A 15,583-nucleotide genomic window follows, 5' to 3' on the forward strand; every position below is an offset into this window, starting at 1 on the left:
TTTTCAGCGACTCCGAAACTGCAATTCAAAGTTAACGTTGTTATGTTAAGCCTATGTTTTGTTAATGTTAATTAACATTCTTCCATTCGGATTCACAGGGCGACCAGGCTGCCACGTTTTATGCCAGGTACGCTGATCCTTACAAACTGCAATGCATGCGAAATACGCTGGTCAGAGTTTTACCAAACTAGATTATAAACAAAATGGTTAGACCCGCCTTTTCACTTTTTAACAAATTTTATTTTAAATGCAAAATCAAATGTGAGCTTAGATTACTGCTAAATTTACGATTAAAAACATATTGTATACAAAGTAAATATAATAGCAATTAAAACCACATCGAAATATTGATATTACGAGGCACTAACATGCACATACATATATATGTATACATATATATCTTAATATGCGGACACGGGACATGCTGATGGTTCGTTTCACAATTCGTGCAACAATTACAAACATTGTGTATACCGGGCTGTACATAAACTTAATTAACGAGCCGATGGTAAGTGGTTTGTGGTGGGTGGGTTATTTGCGGGGCCCAGGATACAATTTCCTACTACTAAAAGCTATACACTCGGCTGTGTATGTTTGTGTTTGGGTTAAGACAGAACGGTTTCACAACCGCACCTCGGGACGCTGCCAGCCGCCAAAGGCACGCTCTAGCTCCTCGGCAACGGCCAGGCATAGCCGATCTTCGTTGAAATTGGCTATGACCTGGACGCCCAGAGGCAAACCCTCGCTGCCCAAGCCCAGCGGCACAGCTGTGGCTGGAAAGCCCAGCACATTCACAATGCCCGTATAGGAAAAGTTAATGGGGCGCAGAATGGGCTCATTATGATAGGGAGCCACAGTGGGATGCGTGGGATAGATGAGCACGCCATTGTCGCCCAGCAGCTGCTGCAGTGTGGCGCGCAGTTCATCCCGCTTGGCCACCAGATGCTTGTACTTGGACGATCCGTGCTGGCACTGTGCACTATCCATCAGCGCCGTTGTCAGTCCAATGAACGTATGCTTGGAGGCACCAACCAGCCACTTCAGCAGCTCCAAGTAGGTGTTGATATCGTAGCGCAGATCGCCTAGTTGAAAGCTAAAGCCATGGCCGGAATCATCGCGCATGTTGGCAAACCAGATGGCCGCCGATTGTCGTATCTGTGGCAGCTGCACGCGCTCCACCTGTTCAGCGCCAAACTTCTTGCTTAAATGCTCAACAACACGGCGCATGGCCTGGCGCAGATCAGCATCCACGGCGGACACCATGCGACCACCGCCATCAGACTCCTGATAAAAGAATTTCAATTTTTCCAGGACCACGGGCTTGTTGAGTTGTAGCAGCTCTGCTTTCTCGCCGGCCATAATTTGCAGCATTGGTCGCAGATCCTCAGCAAAGCGTGACATGGGACCCAGGCCCAGAAATGAGTTCTGCTCCGCACTGAATGGTGTTGGGAACTGGCCCTTATTCGAAACGATCAGCTTGCTCGGTTTGTGTCCAAATATGCCATTGAAGAAGGCCGGCATGCGTATTGAACCGCCAATGTCTGAGCCCAGGCCAAAGGGTGAGGCAGCGGCCGACTGGACGCAACCCTCGCCGCCGCTGGAGCCGCCCACAATGCGATTCGTGTCGTATGCATTGCGCGTCCTACCATGCACCGTATTGTTGCTCTCCCACCACATGCACACCTCCGACACATTGGTCAGTGCAAAAGGAATAGCGCCCGCTTTGCGCATCAATGCCATCGCATCAGCATCGTTCTCGGCGCGCAACTCGCGACGCGAATAAAGTCCAGCCGTATGCAGCATGCCTGAAGGGGAAAATTTCAGCGTTGGTTGAGTACCTTTAAAATATCCAAATTTATTGTTATAGGCTCACCCTTAACCGATATACAGTCCTTTGTTGTAATAGGCACACCCAAAAATGGCTTCAGTTCGGCCAATTGATCCACTGTGTACTGTCCGGACTTGATGAGCGCATCGGCTGCGGCGGCTTCTTTTAAAGCCTCATCGTAGCGTTCGTCCACCACGCAATTGAGCAAAGGATTCACTTCCTTAACGCGACGTATAAACGATTCCAGAACCTGAACGCTACTTAGCTGTGAAAAGAACAAGCGCATTAATGACCAGTGCAAGTAGTAGGAAAGTAAGTGTCTCACCTCTTGGTTGCGAATTTTGGTTGCCAGCGATGTGGCCGATTCGAGGTGTATGGGATCCGTTATGGCCGGCATGCGATCCCCGCTGACGCCATAGATCAAACGGAAGACGAAACGAAAGAAGGACTGCAGCAGGCCAAACAGGAAGGCGCCAATGGTGCGTCCTAGCGGCACCTTCTCCGGCTGCAATTGCTTCTGCGGCATGACGTCGTCTGATATGGAATGTGATGCTATGTCTATATATTGTTAGCAATTGATGTTTTTGATTGTATTCCTTTTCCTGTTCTTATTCTCGCCCATGTGTTGTTTCTCTGCCAAGGGAAAGAGAGAAAATAATATAGGAATACAATTCTTGGCAAAAACTCAAGAAATCTTAATCGGATAAACATGAGTCTAGATTGCGTTCAGGTATAGCCCGGCAAAATTTCTTTTAACAATCTTATGTAAACATTCTCAGAAACACAGTCTATTATCGAATTGCAAATATGAATACATAGTATATGCAGGTCTGTGGGTCTGTGTATATTGGTTTAGCTAGGCAATAAAAATACGTTTGTATGGGAGTACACAAACTGAACAGTCTGTATACAGCTGTTTAACATGGCCGTGCTAGTAAAAGCACGCTGTTTTAATATAAATAAATTGTATCTTTCCAATCCATGGCTTTTCAAGAACTACATTAACTAAATTAAATAAAAACTTTATTGCTACAATTGCAACAATACGCAGTGATAACAATTCTAGCAAATAAAAAAAGATCAAAAGATAATAATATGGGCACAAAATGGCATTAAAGCTAAGCCAACAAAGAACTATAAATATTCATACTAATTGAATTCCATTATTCATTGCTTTAGTTAAGTGTACGAACTAAACATGAATCTTATATTTATTGTATTAAAAATCTGATATGAAACTTTTTTATTTCCTGATTAAAGCCTGTTCTCTTGGATGCGTAACAGACGGAGACCTGCCTTATATGTAATTATATGTATATGTTTGTGCAAGCAAACGAATGCATATTCAGATTATTTTATAGACTGGATTTCTTATTATTACCCATTAATATTGCATATGAATAAACGCTTTACATTTATTGATTTCAATTGATTCCTTATAGACACATTTAATAGAAATTTGAATTCATTCTGCGTGTTGATGAATTATATGTGAGGACTGAACATCCACAGTTTTGAGAAATCAATTGTCAGCGACTGGCGAAGCAGCCACTTAAATATCGCCACGTTACCCTACAGATCGGGAGTGAGTCATACATTATCAAGTTTACGATGTCTGGGACCACAAGACTTTGCACACAGCAGATCGGAAACGATATATGACTAAATGCTCGACGAGCTACGGATATAGTGTACAGAACTAGCAAACGATTCCCAAAGTGCCAATCATAAACAATAACAAGTTTGATCCACTCGACAAAGAACGCCCGTTACATACTCTGTAATAAGTGCCAAAATACCTTCCTTCCAAATTGTTAATGCTTCTCTATATGGCTCTATATGACCTTTTTTTCGAGTAGATATTAACTTTGTATAGCGAGGTTTTCCTTTGTTTGACTATACATATAGCTCATTGCCGGTCATTTCCAAAACACGGACGAGAATATATTTTAGTAATAAATTTAACAAACGCAAATATTAAAGTTGATGCAAAACTTAGGGTATGCACATAAACACGCAATGGATAATTGAAGAACGAAAAATTTTCCATTTGCACGGCATATACGTAATTTAATGACTTTTCAGAAAATTTATAAAGCGTAAAGCTTGAAATGAAGCGTACGTATATTTGCATAGCTATATTAACTAAAATTTTGCTAATTGTATAGTCGCTATAAAACACACAGAAAATAGATTTGAACAGAAATTGGAAGCGACCTATTAGTAATAAAAAAAGCTTTAGGATTTCTAAAAGCACTTAAAGTTCATCGAAAGCAGATTTTCTATAACTAATTAAATATGTTCTCGGGCCCCCATTTTCTACGCCCTTTATAGACCCATATAGAACTTTAGGAGGCGTTGCTTATTTTAAGTGGCTTTTCTAAAAGAGCTATAAAATTGTATATAAAATAAATCAATGTTTTCATTTTCCTGTATAATGGAATAGAGCTTACGGAATCGTGAATTTTGGTCAAGTTAGAATTAACTTTGGGCACGCAACTTTCTAATTTGGGAGCGACCACTGTATTGGATCGGTTAAGTGGCATTGCCTGATAAATAGAAAAAAGCCGACTCAGCCCAGTTCATCAAACGACAAAATCTATACAGCTTATTATTTTGCTGGCATATGTAGAGTTGACATTAATACATATATCTCCTGCATGCACATTATCTTATCGCTCTCCATGAATGGTGTCGAATTAGCAGACGGAGTTTACTTTGGGCTTAAATGATAGCCGACCAACAGAGATTATAGAGGGAAAAGAAGTCAATGTCCAAACAATAACAAGACAAAGAATGGGCATATAAAAGCGTATTCGAATTAAGCTACAGACAGAAAGAGAGAGTGAGAGTGAGAGAGAAATAGAGACAGAATAACCACCCACTCCGCAGCTGCATGTACGATATGTGGAAACCACAAAAAATGACTCATCGTTGCGACGATTTCACGATCCGCAGCTGCAGCCATAACTTAAAACGAAAATGTGATAACACTTGAACTAGTCATGCTAGAATCGCGAGTGCTCACCTAGGGTATGCCCTGTCAAAACCGTTTGTAAAATTTAATGTGGTTTAAAGTGTCAAATTCACTTGAATTAATTGTTTATAAATTGAGACTTGCGTTTTGTGCACATACAAATTATTAGTAAAAAAAAATCTTTAACCGGTATTTCATTTATTTTTTTAAACCTAAGACTGATTTTATTGTTGTTTCAAATATTGCTAAATAATTATTTCCACAAAGATATACCCACAGGGTATACATAGGCAGTATATGCCGCTACTTATCCTGTCTGCCTCTTTCTCTCTCTCTCTCTCTCTCTTTCTCTCTCTCTCTCTCTCCGTCTAAGTTTCGTCAAGTTGAAGGGCGCCGGCTGTGTTTTCGCCACATTCTTATCGCACACATTGCGTCGGTATTTTGTAATTGTTTGTCATGGCCATAGCTTGAACAAGCGTCTACTATTGCTGTTGTTATTATTGTCGCAATTTCTTATCATCTGTTGTGCCAGCATATCGCAACTTGTTCAAGCGATGTTTGTTTTCTTAATAAGTTTAATTGAATTGGAATGGGCACGCTTCAATTTACACATGGCAACAAATGAAATGTAACACATACATATACAAATGTATGCAAGCATACAAATGAATCAACTGCTAATTATTAATAGTAAATTTAGCAATTGACTTGGGCAAAGTTTGATACATTATCAAGCAACGATATGGAGCATGGGGCAAGCAAAAAACCTGATTGTAAGGCCGATAAGATTACCGCCAGAGCCATCAAACGTGCGTGCAGGTCAGATTTTGATTTATGATAGGCACATTTTAAGACGTTATTAACACTTGTTGCGTGAGAGCAACCGCAGGGAGAGAGAGAGTAAATGTATAAGAGCTCAAAACTAATTAAGTGTCAAACTCGAGAATCCGCGGGCGCAGTTGGCAGCCAGTGGATTCAATAGTGAAATGAATGGAGCAACTGTTTGTGTGGGTGTGCAAATGTGTGTGAGTATTTGTGCGGCAGGGTGGCAAAGCAAACGAAACAACCGGCAAGCGTACGCTTGATGACATCATGCTAACAACAAAAATCATATTGTAAAAGGATTAAAAATTCATATGTGTAGTAATGTAATGCTGCACAAAAACCACAAGCAGCCTGTTGATGTCAACTGCAGCAATTGCACGCCCTATACGTAAAACACAAACAAACACGCATAAATGTATGTATTTACACACATATATGTGCAGTAGTTGTAATTGCATTGCACAAAAATCTATTACTGCACTGTCTTTCACTCATTTTACTTGGAACCGGTTCGCCTATGAGGCGTCAAGTTATGCGCAAATTTATAGTTGTCATTCCATTAAACAGTGCACATACACACACACAAACTAAATTATTCTCTATGCGTGCTGAGTCGCACAAATAATGACACTTAAATTGCTTATTTTCGTTATTTTTTTCCGAACAAAATGAACACGGCATTCGGCTAATAGCAATTGAAAATGCATACACAAAATTAGATGGTCAGGCGACATGAATTTACCCGCAATTACAACGATCCGAACAGCTGACCGACTCGTTGAAAACTGACAAAACGGAGCTGGTTTGTTGTGCACTAGTAAGAATGTAGGCTGGTACACAGCTTGCGTTACAATGTTAACGAAACTTTTTGCTATGTGAAATGTGGGAAACTAATCCCTTATATTAATTTACATATATGTGAATGTGATATGGCAACGATTTTTATGCTGAATGCAATTAAAGACATTTTTGGGTTTTAACAATTTTAACCGATTTAGCACACTTTTGTTATCGATATTGCAGGTGCCCTGCACACCAATGTTATCGATGTTAAGCAGCTGATTTAGTTTAAAAATCGATTAATTCGAATTCAGCTGTTGATCCAAAATTATTAAACTGCACCATGGCCGACTCAAAGTTGAAGCCACCCACATCAAACGATAAAGCGCCGCTCAAACCTCCAGCTGTGGCTGCGTTATCCATCAGCAATTTGCAGCTGCCGAGTTCGGCGCAACAGAAATTGACTGTAGGCTCCAATAACACAGGCTCGGGCTCGGCAACGGGCAATCCGCGGAACAAATGCGCCCTCAAGCCAGGTTACTCCTTGATGAGCTGGATACGCTTATGCAATTCGGGCGCTGATCTCTCTGGCACCGGTGGACGCGTTGTGCCAGTTAGCCGTGCCGAGCTAGCCAAGCACAATCAAATCAATGACGCCTGGATGGCCATACGGGGCAAGGTATTCAATGTGACACGATACATGGACTTTCATCCGGGCGGTGTGGATGAGCTGATGCGCGGTGTAGGACGCGATGCTACCAAACTTTTTGACGAAGTGCACGCATGGGTCAACTATCCCCAATTGCTCGGAAAATGCTATGTGGGTCCGCTGAAAGAAAACGTAGCTGCAAAAGTGGAAACGGTGCTTATTCGACCGCCTCCGGCGCCAGCGGAACTTGTACCGCGCTTTGATTGGATACAACAGCGTAGCGAATTGACACTCTGCTTCTATACGCGACGCATGGCTAATCCTGGGATGCTGCTGAAGCGCAAGGCCGCTGCTGATGCCCTGGAGCTGTGCGTACAACTGGCAAGCAGTTGGCATGTCTTCAATTTTAAGTTCAACGACGCCATCGTTTGGCCTCCAAAGGCTGTGCGTGTTGGTCACGAAACAGGTAAAATTGAAGTGGTGCTGAGCAAGCAAGAGGCAGAGCCCTGGACAACATATGGCAACCAGAAGGTTGGCAAGCTGAATGCACCATGTGAGGAACACTATGAATATGAAGTGATACACTGCGCGCACTTTAATCACGACTCCTTTGAGTTGAGTCTGCAGAGCGTCAAAGAGGAGGTGCTCATGCATGTGCCAGTAGGTTATCATCTGGACATTGAAGTGCCGCATAATGGTCAGTTACTAGAGCGCAGCTATACACCCGTGCCCCACAATTGCCTGCCTTCCAACAGCGCTCAAATAGACACAGACTCAAGTCCAAGCAGCAGGCAGCACTTTCTTGTCAAGTATTATGAAAATGGTGCAGTGTCCAGCTGTATGCATCAGCTGCAACCGGGCGCCACTGTTCGACTGAGTTTGCCGCGTGGCAGTTTTGCGCTGTCCGCGCTGGAGCCACATCGCAACATCTTGCTCTTGGCCGCAGGCAGCGGCATCACACCCATTTTAAGTCTATTGCGGCCGCTGCTTAGGCGGCACGCGAATCGCCTGTGAGTCACTTTTTTTTTTTTTTTTTCAACTATTCATCATCCTTGTATTTATTTTTACTTTACCCACAGCGAACGTCTGCAGCTGTTTTACTTCAATAAGACAAACTCGGATATATGGCTGCGGGATAAGTTGCAGGCCCTACAGGACGCCGATGAGCGTTTCACGTGCAAACACATTTTATCGCAGGCGGAGCAGCCCGTCCAATGCGGCCGCATCTGCCAGGAGCTGTTAGCGCCTTTGTTTAATAAACAGCAAGCCAAGTCTTTCAGCTATGTGGCCGTGTGTGGACCTACAGGATTCAACACAGCTGCGCTGGATAGCTTGAAGGAACTTAATCTTAAGCCAGAGCAAGTGCATGTTTTTCAGGGCTGACATTGATGCAATTCCCATCGAGAAATCTTAACTAAGTTTTTATTTTTATTATTTTTTTTGTATTTATAATATCAGGCTAGTTGCAAATATTTCCAACTTGTACAAAATATAGAAAATTTATTGTCCATTTATATGATCTTTCCTAAATAAGCCTGAGATTTTATACATTTTGGTTTTTGCTTTCCCGCCAATGTATAAGCAAACTTCGTGTTCAAAAATGTTATTTCTAGCAGATTGTTTTGTTTATATATATATATTTTTGTTTTTACATATTTTTGTTTCAATAATTTAATAAGTTTAACAAATACTAGAAAACTTTTATTCCTGACGTTTTCGTTATTTATTTTTACAGAAAAGGCGTCGTCGTCATTGTCGCAATTCCTTTGACTAAATTTTGCACATTTTTTTAAATAAAAGTATTTCAAATAAAGAAACATATAAAAATTATTTTGTGTTATTGTGGTGGGCACTGGTAGAGCGTACAAAAGTGATAAGCTTTTCAATATACAACACATCAAATTATAAAACAATGCTAACAAATTTTGACATAGGTTTTGAACAAATCTGTGCGAAATACGGCAGAAAGCAGCAGCATAAAATTTATAAAAAATTGCGACTCGCGAATTTTTGCACCAACACAGTATGCCTGCTCACTGTTAAGTAAACATGCCAGTGTTTGTGTACATTTTCTGTTCGTGTGTGTGTGTGTGTGTGTGTGAATATGAGTGGACATCTTTTAGTAGGAGCGAATTGCTGGTGGCACTGTTTCCACCTCATTGTCGAGCGTGTGATCGATAACAGGTCTGTATTTAAGATCGATATCGCCTTCGTCGGAACACACCCAGGCGAGCGTGTGCTTACGCCAATGTTGCTCTATGGGCTTCTTCTCCTGGTTATCCAGGGGCTTGCTGTAGTCCTGTAATATACATAAACAAGCATGAATATAAGTTAACTTGGTAAAGAATAACACAATATCATTAGTTCTTCTGTTACTTACATATTCATCGAGGCGCACTTTAAAATCTTCGCGTGCGTGTGCGCCACGTGATTCCTTGCGCGCCTCGGCGCCCACAATGGTCATCTGTGCATTGGCCAGAAGATTCTGCAGCTCCAGTGTTTCAATCAGATCCGAGTTCCACACAAGTGATCTGAGTTTTAGTAAAACCATTAATACATAATAATTTAACGCAAAGTATCAAGGGCGTTACGCACTTGTCGATAACCTTGACGTCCTTGAATAGCTTGTAGATCTCTTTCATTTCGCGCACGCCCTTTTCCAGTATGGGTCCATCGCGGAATACAGCCGCATGATTCTGCATGCATCGCTGCATCTTAAGACGCAGATCGGCGGTGGTGATATTACCATTGGCGTGGCGCAGCTTATCTAAATTGGCCACTGAGAACTCGCCAGCATTCTACAAAGGATTGAAAAAGTTATTTAAATTCGGATTTAAGATATTATTTGTAAGTCACTCACATCCTTAACCGTGGGCGCCGGTGCACCTGGTTTGTTCTCCTCGGCAATGGTTTTGGCGCAGGCGCGTCCAAAGACTACAAGATCCAGCAGAGAGTTGGCACCCAACCGGTTGGCACCATGAACCGAACTGCAGGCCGCTTCACCAGCCGCATAGAGGCCGGGCACAATCTTATCGTTGCCATCTTGATCAATGGTCAGCACCTGGCCACGATAATTGGTTGGAATGCCGCCCATATTGTAGTGCACAGTGGGCAGCACGGGGATGGGTTCGCGTGTGACATCGACGCCGGCAAAGATCATGGCCGTCTCGGAGATGCCAGGCAGCCTTTCGGCCAACTGTTTGGGCGGCAAATGGTGCAGCTGCAGGAATACATGATCCTTTTCTGGTCCAACGCCGCGGCCCTCCATTACCTCAATGGTGATGGATCGGGAGACAACATCACGCGAGGCCAGATCCTTGGCGACGGGCGCATAGCGCTCCATGAAACGTTCGCCCTTGGAATTGATTAGATAACCACCCTCGCCGCGACAACCCTCGGTTATGAGACAGCCGGCGCCATAGATGCCCGTGGGATGGAACTGCACAAACTCCAGATCCTGTGAAGGCAGACCCTGGCGGGCCACCAAAGCGGTGCCGTCACCGGTGCACGTATGCGCCGATGTGCACGAGAAAAAGGCGCGGCCATAGCCGCCTGTAGCCACAACCGTATTCTGGGCACGGAAACGATGCAGGCTGCCATCCTCCAGATTGATGGCCAGCACACCACGGCACTCGCCATCCTCAAAGATCAAGTCTAGCGCAAAGTACTCGACAAAGTAATGGCAATCGTAGCTCAACGACTGTCCGTAAAGTGTGTGGAGCAGGGAGTGACCCGTACGATCCGCAACAGCGCAACATCTGTGCGCCTGACCACCCTTGCCAAACTTCAGACTCTGGCCACCGAAGGCGCGCTGATAGATCTTGCCGTCCTGAGTGCGCGAGAAGGGCATGCCATAGTTCTCCAGCTCGATGACAGCCTTGGGGGCCTCGCGTGTCATATAGTGTATGGCATCCTGATCGCCCAGCCAATCGCTGCCCTTGATCGTATCATACATGTGCCATTTCCAATCATCTTGCTCCATGTTGCCTAGCGCCGCGTTGATGCCGCCCTGAGCGGCAATCGTGTGCGAGCGTGTGGGAAACAGTTTCGTGATGACAGCTGTGCGAAAACCTTCAGCGACCAGGCCAAAGGCTGCACGCAGTCCAGATCCACCGGCGCCCACAACAATTGCATCGTAGGCATGATCTACAACCGGATATTGCTTGGAAATGGCATCCGGATTCGCAGATTTCGCCTGCTGCTGACCGGGCGTTATGTGATAGCTGCGCTGATGCGGCGACGCGGCAGCAACTGATGCCACACGCTGCTGCAATTGACAAATTGCATATTGATTATATTTAATAAAGCGTGTTTTATTGTTGTTGTCGAGATAGAAGCAATTAGTCACACGATTTGTGAAACCCAAAGATTATAGTAGCCGCAATTTACGATCAGCTGTTTAGCCCGAGTGGTATTTGATAAATAACCTCTGCCCTTAAATTTTTAATTTGTCTGGCAAACAGCAGCTGTCAATTTAATGACCGCATTTATATATAGCTGCATCACAAGTTGTTTTCAATATGTATTATTTAATGGGTAAGCAATGCCAACAAGTGATGCCCAAAGCTGCTGATAAGCACGTGACAAATTTCGTGTAAGAAAAACACGAAAATTTATTTTACTACCAGAAAAATGAATTTAACAAAGATAGGGCCAGTGTTGCCAACTATTCTAAACTGAAAAGCCTGTAAAAACTTCCAATTATACATTAGACCAATAATGAAGCACTCTCCAGATTGCAGTTTTATTGCAATTTTGCAATACACGAAAATATAATTTTAGTTGATTGCTCAATTCTTATCTTGTACATTCCTAATACCTTTTCTAACAGCAAAAGTCAGAATTCCCGTCTTTAAATTTTTAGTCATCCTAAAGCCAGATTTAGACAGACGCAAGCGTATCACGCATCACTGGCTAGGGCAAGCCCGTCTGGGCAAATACTAAAAGCCAGTTTTAGTGTATATGTTTTATGTACATAGGGCAACACTTAACATTTATATTTATTGCTGCTTATAGAACTTCCAACTATTTCTGCTCATGAAATAACCGCATTATCAAAGCTGAAAGTGTTAATGGAGATAAGGTGACTTTCTATTTTGTTTTGCAAAAACACTGCCAATTAACACATGTATGTATATATATACGTTCATATGCATTATACATTTATATATTTGTTTATGCAGACTAAGAGAGCAGCACACGCCACAGGCGGCAGCCTGGGAAGATTCCCATGACAAGTGTTGATAAACCTCTGGCGTTAAATAGTTAAAGCGGCGCTTAAAACTGGACACAGATTAACATTCTAGTAGCTTATGCAATAATTTGTATATAAAGTATAGCTCATATCAATAATTTGCATTGTATAATCAGCTGTAGAATAGTGGCCGCGCCTCTCTCCCATGTGGGCATTGAATGTGCTGGCTTATCAGCTCGGCAAAGCGCTTAAATAACACAAAACAAGACAACGCCTATCAAAGAGCCGAATTTTAACACCGATTTGTTGCCAAACTAGACGCTAGGGGAGGGGGTTCGGCGGCGTTGGGTGCTGCGTGCACATAACCTCTGTGCATTAGCTGCATTCACAAATTGGGGTTGGCTAATGACAACTGCAGAGAAATTAAGACCAATTGGTGCGTGTTTTGGGTTTACGCAATGCCAGGGAATACTTTACTGCAGTCATTCGTCTAGGCCAAAATTTAAAAAATTACATAACACCGCCACGGATTCGCGAGGTCTGCGTTTTGTTCGCACTTTGTGGCTGCGCCGACAATGTTGCAAATGCAAACTTTATGTGAATTTGGTTAGTTAGTCCACGTAAATGCGCAGCATTCTTGATTGTGTAATTTAATTGTAGTGCGTTTTGGTCACAGCTACCTACCATTGACGTGACTGCATTTTTGGCCAAAATCGATGGCACACGCATAATTCGGTACATTTTTGAGGTTGCTGCTGCTCTGCTGTGTCTGCAATGGAAGATGCACTTTAGTTCAATTTGTACGCGCACCAAAAAAGCAACATAAATTAATAAAAAGTAAAAGCAAAATCTATACGTGTTTGTGTCTATGTGTTCAAAACGAAAAAGTTTACAAACTTTTAAAAGTTATGTCGACTGCAGTGTGGCCCGAGTTAGGAAAACTGATAAATACTTTTGGGACCAGGGCTCCATACTTCTTTTTATCGGTCTAGCTGCAGGTATCGATACTTTAGCAATTTTTGAATGCAATGATAGGCGTCATCCTCAGCGACTCTAATTAAGACCACCTGTAAAATGTATAATTCTTATCACGCAAAATGCGACTATATGTCATCCATCATCATTATTTTTATCAAAATATCAACAGTTGTCCGTTTACAGTGTGACCAGTACAGTAAAAAACAGTTGCCGTTTACAGCTGTTTATTTTGTATAAGGTAAGTAAAAAGTACATAAAAGAATAAGTTCATGATTATAAAATATGTCTTATTTTCATTTGAACGTTGGATTCATGAGATTTTTTAAATGCATCCAGTTACTTGGATGGTCTTGAGCCACACCTATTTGCGTACTCATCAGGAGTAAAGTCCGACATGTTGTTAATGCCCATTTTCCATGTTACCTCGCCGCTTTCAAATTTCTTGTTATGCTCCTCTACTTTTGCTTTAGCCTTTTCGTAGAGGGAACGACGCATTTGCTCTTCATCTCCGTCGTAATTCTTTTTGTGGGTAGTCTAGTATAAAAAAGAGGCGTCAACTTGTCTATTGCGCTGTTTTGTTTACAAACATTACCTTGAACTGGGCCCACTCCTCGTCAGTTACTAGCGACATGTTTGCAGCTTTGATTGTAATGGAATACTAGTCGTATGACAGTGCAATACAGTTTAATTTTGATGATAAATTCAATTTACGATGACTCACATACAAATATAATATAATACGACACAAAGAAAACAATGCAATATCAAAACAATGCTGCCAGTATTCATGTGAAGTTGGCTGCGTTCAATCTATAACCAATGTGGCAGCACTGTTAAGGCTCGATTTATTTTTTGGTGAATATAGATTTTAAAATTGAAAAGCTGGTTATGTATTTGTTGTTCTCAATTTTAACTTAAATTATGTCCAGTTTCTGGGACAGACCCTATGGACAAAATCAGTATATAGCTGCATTTTTTGCATCACTTGGCGCACTAAGTGCAGGTGCCACGGTGGGTTGGTCAGCGCCGGCACAGCGCGATGTTACGGATAAAAAAATGTATGGCTTTGCAGTGACTCTTAGTGAATACGCCTGGGTTTGCGCTCTGTCCAGTTTGGGCTCCAGCTTAATAGCAATACCAGCAGGACCATTGGCCAATTGTATGGGCCGCAAGCTAATTACGTTGTTGATGGTGCCACCATATTTGGCAGGATGGGCACTTTTAATATTTGCTAAAGATCTGTATATGCTAATGGCAGCGCGCTTCTTGCAAGGATTCTGCGGTGGTTGCTATTTTATAACGATACCCATGTACTGCTCAGAAGTTGCCCAAGTGGAAGTAAAAGGATACCTTGGCAATTTCTTTATGGTTTTCTTTGTGCTGGGCATCGTTTATGCATATATAATGGGCGCCTTTTTTGACTATCGTTATTTGAATTACGGTTGCGCCATATTGCCAGCAATATTTCTGCTGACCTTCATCTGGATGCCGGAGTCGCCAGTGTATTATTTGCTCAAGAATAGAAAGAATAAGGCGTTACGATCGCTACGGTGGTTGCGCGGGGACAGTTTTAACGCTTTTTCCGAAATTAATCGCATGGAGCAGGATATGGTAAAATTGCGGGAGGACTATGAAAATACCTGGCGAAAATTAAGACACAAGGCGACATTCAAGGGATTATTTATTTGCATCCCACTAACGTTTTTCCAGCATTTTTGTGGCAGCAAGGCTATCATTACCTATGCCACATTCATTCTCATTGAGGCAGACATGGGCCTCCAATGGAATGTCGAACTGTGCACTATTTTTGTGGGTATATCCTTTTTGCTGTCTACCATATTGTCCCTGCTCGAGTGTGCTGGTCGTCGGCCGTTGTTGATTTGGTCTGTGTTTTTAGTCATACTCAATTGTACACTCCACGCAATGTACTTTAATCTTAGGGATAACAAAGTAGACTATTTGCATTCCCTGAAGTGGTTGCCCCTGTTCAGCATGTGCTGCTTCACATTCTTCTTTGGTTTGGGCCAGGGCGTTCTGCCCTTTGTCATAATAAGGGATATATTTAGAGAGAATGTTGAAGTTGTTGGCTCTGGCATTGTGTGGACCATTGCTCACTTTTTTGGATTTCTCAGCACTAAAAGCTTTCCCATGACACTGGAAGCCTGGGGCATGGCAATATCCTTTTGGTCTTTTGTAGCTATTTCATGTTTGTCCTTGCTGTTTGTGTATTTCTTTGTGCCCGAGACTAAGGGCAAGACATATGAGGAAATTCACAGTATGTTGGATTCTAAGACTGTACAATAAATATATGTTCTGTTCAGAATCGATTTGCGTTTCAATTTTTCTTATATA

General features: G+C 42.5%; 5 protein-coding genes and 2 long non-coding RNA genes across 10 annotated transcripts; 4 read left to right on the plus strand and 3 right to left on the minus strand.

The window, feature by feature from the left end:
* The first annotated feature begins 12 nt into the window (after positions 1-12).
* On the plus strand, positions 13-345 carry LOC135427945 (uncharacterized). The gene is made up of 2 exons (XR_010436180.1): positions 13-127; positions 192-345. It is a non-coding gene; the product is annotated as an uncharacterized LOC135427945 (long non-coding RNA).
* Positions 219-6,526, minus strand: LOC135427934 (fatty-acid amide hydrolase 2-A). The gene is made up of 4 exons (XM_064681691.1): positions 6,373-6,526; positions 2,154-2,461; positions 1,874-2,093; positions 219-1,805 (listed from the first exon to the last, which is right to left on the minus strand). Exons 2-4 carry the CDS (start codon positions 2,352-2,354, stop codon positions 622-624), a joined length of 1,605 nt encoding a protein of 534 aa, XP_064537761.1. The 5' UTR covers positions 2,355-2,461; positions 6,373-6,526; the 3' UTR covers positions 219-621.
* On the plus strand, positions 6,271-8,573 carry LOC135427933 (cytochrome b5 reductase 4). Its single transcript, XM_064681690.1, has 3 exons — positions 6,271-6,447; positions 6,654-8,069; positions 8,139-8,573. The coding sequence occupies exons 2-3, from the start codon at positions 6,754-6,756 to the stop codon at positions 8,440-8,442; spliced, it is 1,620 nt and encodes a 539-aa protein (XP_064537760.1). The 5' UTR covers positions 6,271-6,447; positions 6,654-6,753; the 3' UTR covers positions 8,443-8,573.
* Positions 8,574-8,662: 89 nt separating this feature from the next.
* SdhA (succinate dehydrogenase, subunit A (flavoprotein)) lies at positions 8,663-13,219 on the minus strand. 3 transcript variants are annotated; one of them, XM_064681688.1, is made up of 6 exons: positions 13,151-13,219; positions 12,938-13,022; positions 9,920-11,326; positions 9,655-9,857; positions 9,440-9,590; positions 8,663-9,358 (listed from the first exon to the last, which is right to left on the minus strand). In XM_064681688.1, the coding sequence occupies exons 2-6, from the start codon at positions 12,992-12,994 to the stop codon at positions 9,179-9,181; spliced, it is 1,998 nt and encodes a 665-aa protein (XP_064537758.1). In that variant the 5' UTR covers positions 12,995-13,022; positions 13,151-13,219; the 3' UTR covers positions 8,663-9,178. The 3 variants fall into 3 exon arrangements, with proteins under 3 accessions (XP_064537758.1, XP_064537759.1, XP_064537757.1); XM_064681689.1 differs by having other exon boundaries at positions 13,110-13,170; XM_064681687.1 differs by lacking the exon at positions 13,151-13,219 and having other exon boundaries at positions 12,938-13,092.
* LOC135427944 (uncharacterized) lies at positions 11,830-13,140 on the plus strand. Its single transcript, XR_010436179.1, has 2 exons — positions 11,830-12,187; positions 12,243-13,140. It is a non-coding gene; the product is annotated as an uncharacterized LOC135427944 (long non-coding RNA).
* A 219-nt stretch (positions 13,220-13,438) lies between the features above and the next one.
* On the minus strand, positions 13,439-13,985 carry cer (crammer). Its single transcript, XM_064681704.1, has 2 exons — positions 13,824-13,985; positions 13,439-13,765 (listed from the first exon to the last, which is right to left on the minus strand). The coding sequence occupies exons 1-2, from the start codon at positions 13,860-13,862 to the stop codon at positions 13,568-13,570; spliced, it is 237 nt and encodes a 78-aa protein (XP_064537774.1). The 5' UTR covers positions 13,863-13,985; the 3' UTR covers positions 13,439-13,567.
* On the plus strand, positions 13,956-15,554 carry LOC135427935 (facilitated trehalose transporter Tret1-like). 2 transcript variants are annotated; one of them, XM_064681694.1, is made up of 2 exons: positions 13,956-14,086; positions 14,161-15,554. In XM_064681694.1, the coding sequence occupies exon 2, from the start codon at positions 14,288-14,290 to the stop codon at positions 15,533-15,535; it is 1,248 nt and encodes a 415-aa protein (XP_064537764.1). In that variant the 5' UTR covers positions 13,956-14,086; positions 14,161-14,287; the 3' UTR covers positions 15,536-15,554. The 2 variants fall into 2 exon arrangements, with proteins under 2 accessions (XP_064537764.1, XP_064537763.1); XM_064681693.1 differs by lacking the exon at positions 13,956-14,086 and having other exon boundaries at positions 14,098-15,554.
* The last annotated feature ends 29 nt before the right edge of the window (positions 15,555-15,583 follow it).

Source organism: Drosophila montana, unplaced genomic scaffold, assembly GCF_035044405.1.
Source record: "Drosophila montana isolate Dmon_TW-CO22-7 unplaced genomic scaffold, ASM3504440v1 contig_2438_1, whole genome shotgun sequence".
In the NCBI taxonomy this organism is placed as follows: Eukaryota; Metazoa; Arthropoda; class Insecta; order Diptera; family Drosophilidae; genus Drosophila; species Drosophila montana.

Bases quoted from the DNA above. Each gene is read 5' to 3' on its own strand.
- LOC135427934 (XM_064681691.1), bottom strand. From the start codon at position 2,354: ATGCCGCAGAAGCAATTGCAGCCGGAGAAGGTGCCGCTAGGACGCACC. The intron at 2,094-2,153 runs GTGAGACACTTA...TTCTTTTCACAG, and splicing joins CCAAAATTCGCAACCAAGAG to CTAAGTAGCGTTCAGGTTCT. The intron at 1,806-1,873 runs GTGAGCCTATAA...TTTCCCCTTCAG, and splicing joins GGACTGTATATCGGTTAAGG to GCATGCTGCATACGGCTGGA.
- LOC135427933 (XM_064681690.1), top strand. From the start codon at position 6,754: ATGGCCGACTCAAAGTTGAAGCCACCCACATCAAACGATAAAGCGCCG. The intron at 8,070-8,138 runs GTGAGTCACTTT...CTTTACCCACAG, and splicing joins AGGCGGCACGCGAATCGCCT to CGAACGTCTGCAGCTGTTTT.
- SdhA (XM_064681688.1), bottom strand. From the start codon at position 12,994: ATGTACCGAATTATGCGTGTGCCATCGATTTTGGCCAAAAATGCAGTC. The intron at 9,591-9,654 runs GTGCGTAACGCC...ACTAAAACTCAG, and splicing joins GACGTCAAGGTTATCGACAA to ATCACTTGTGTGGAACTCGG. The intron at 9,359-9,439 runs GTAAGTAACAGA...TGTATATTACAG, and splicing joins AAGTGCGCCTCGATGAATAT to GACTACAGCAAGCCCCTGGA.
- cer (XM_064681704.1), bottom strand. From the start codon at position 13,862: ATGTCGCTAGTAACTGACGAGGAGTGGGCCCAGTTCAAG. The intron at 13,766-13,823 runs GTAATGTTTGTA...TTTTTATACTAG, and splicing joins AGGAGTGGGCCCAGTTCAAG to ACTACCCACAAAAAGAATTA.
- LOC135427935 (XM_064681693.1), top strand. From the start codon at position 14,153: ATGTCCAGTTTCTGGGACAGACCCTATGGACAAAATCAGTATATAGCT.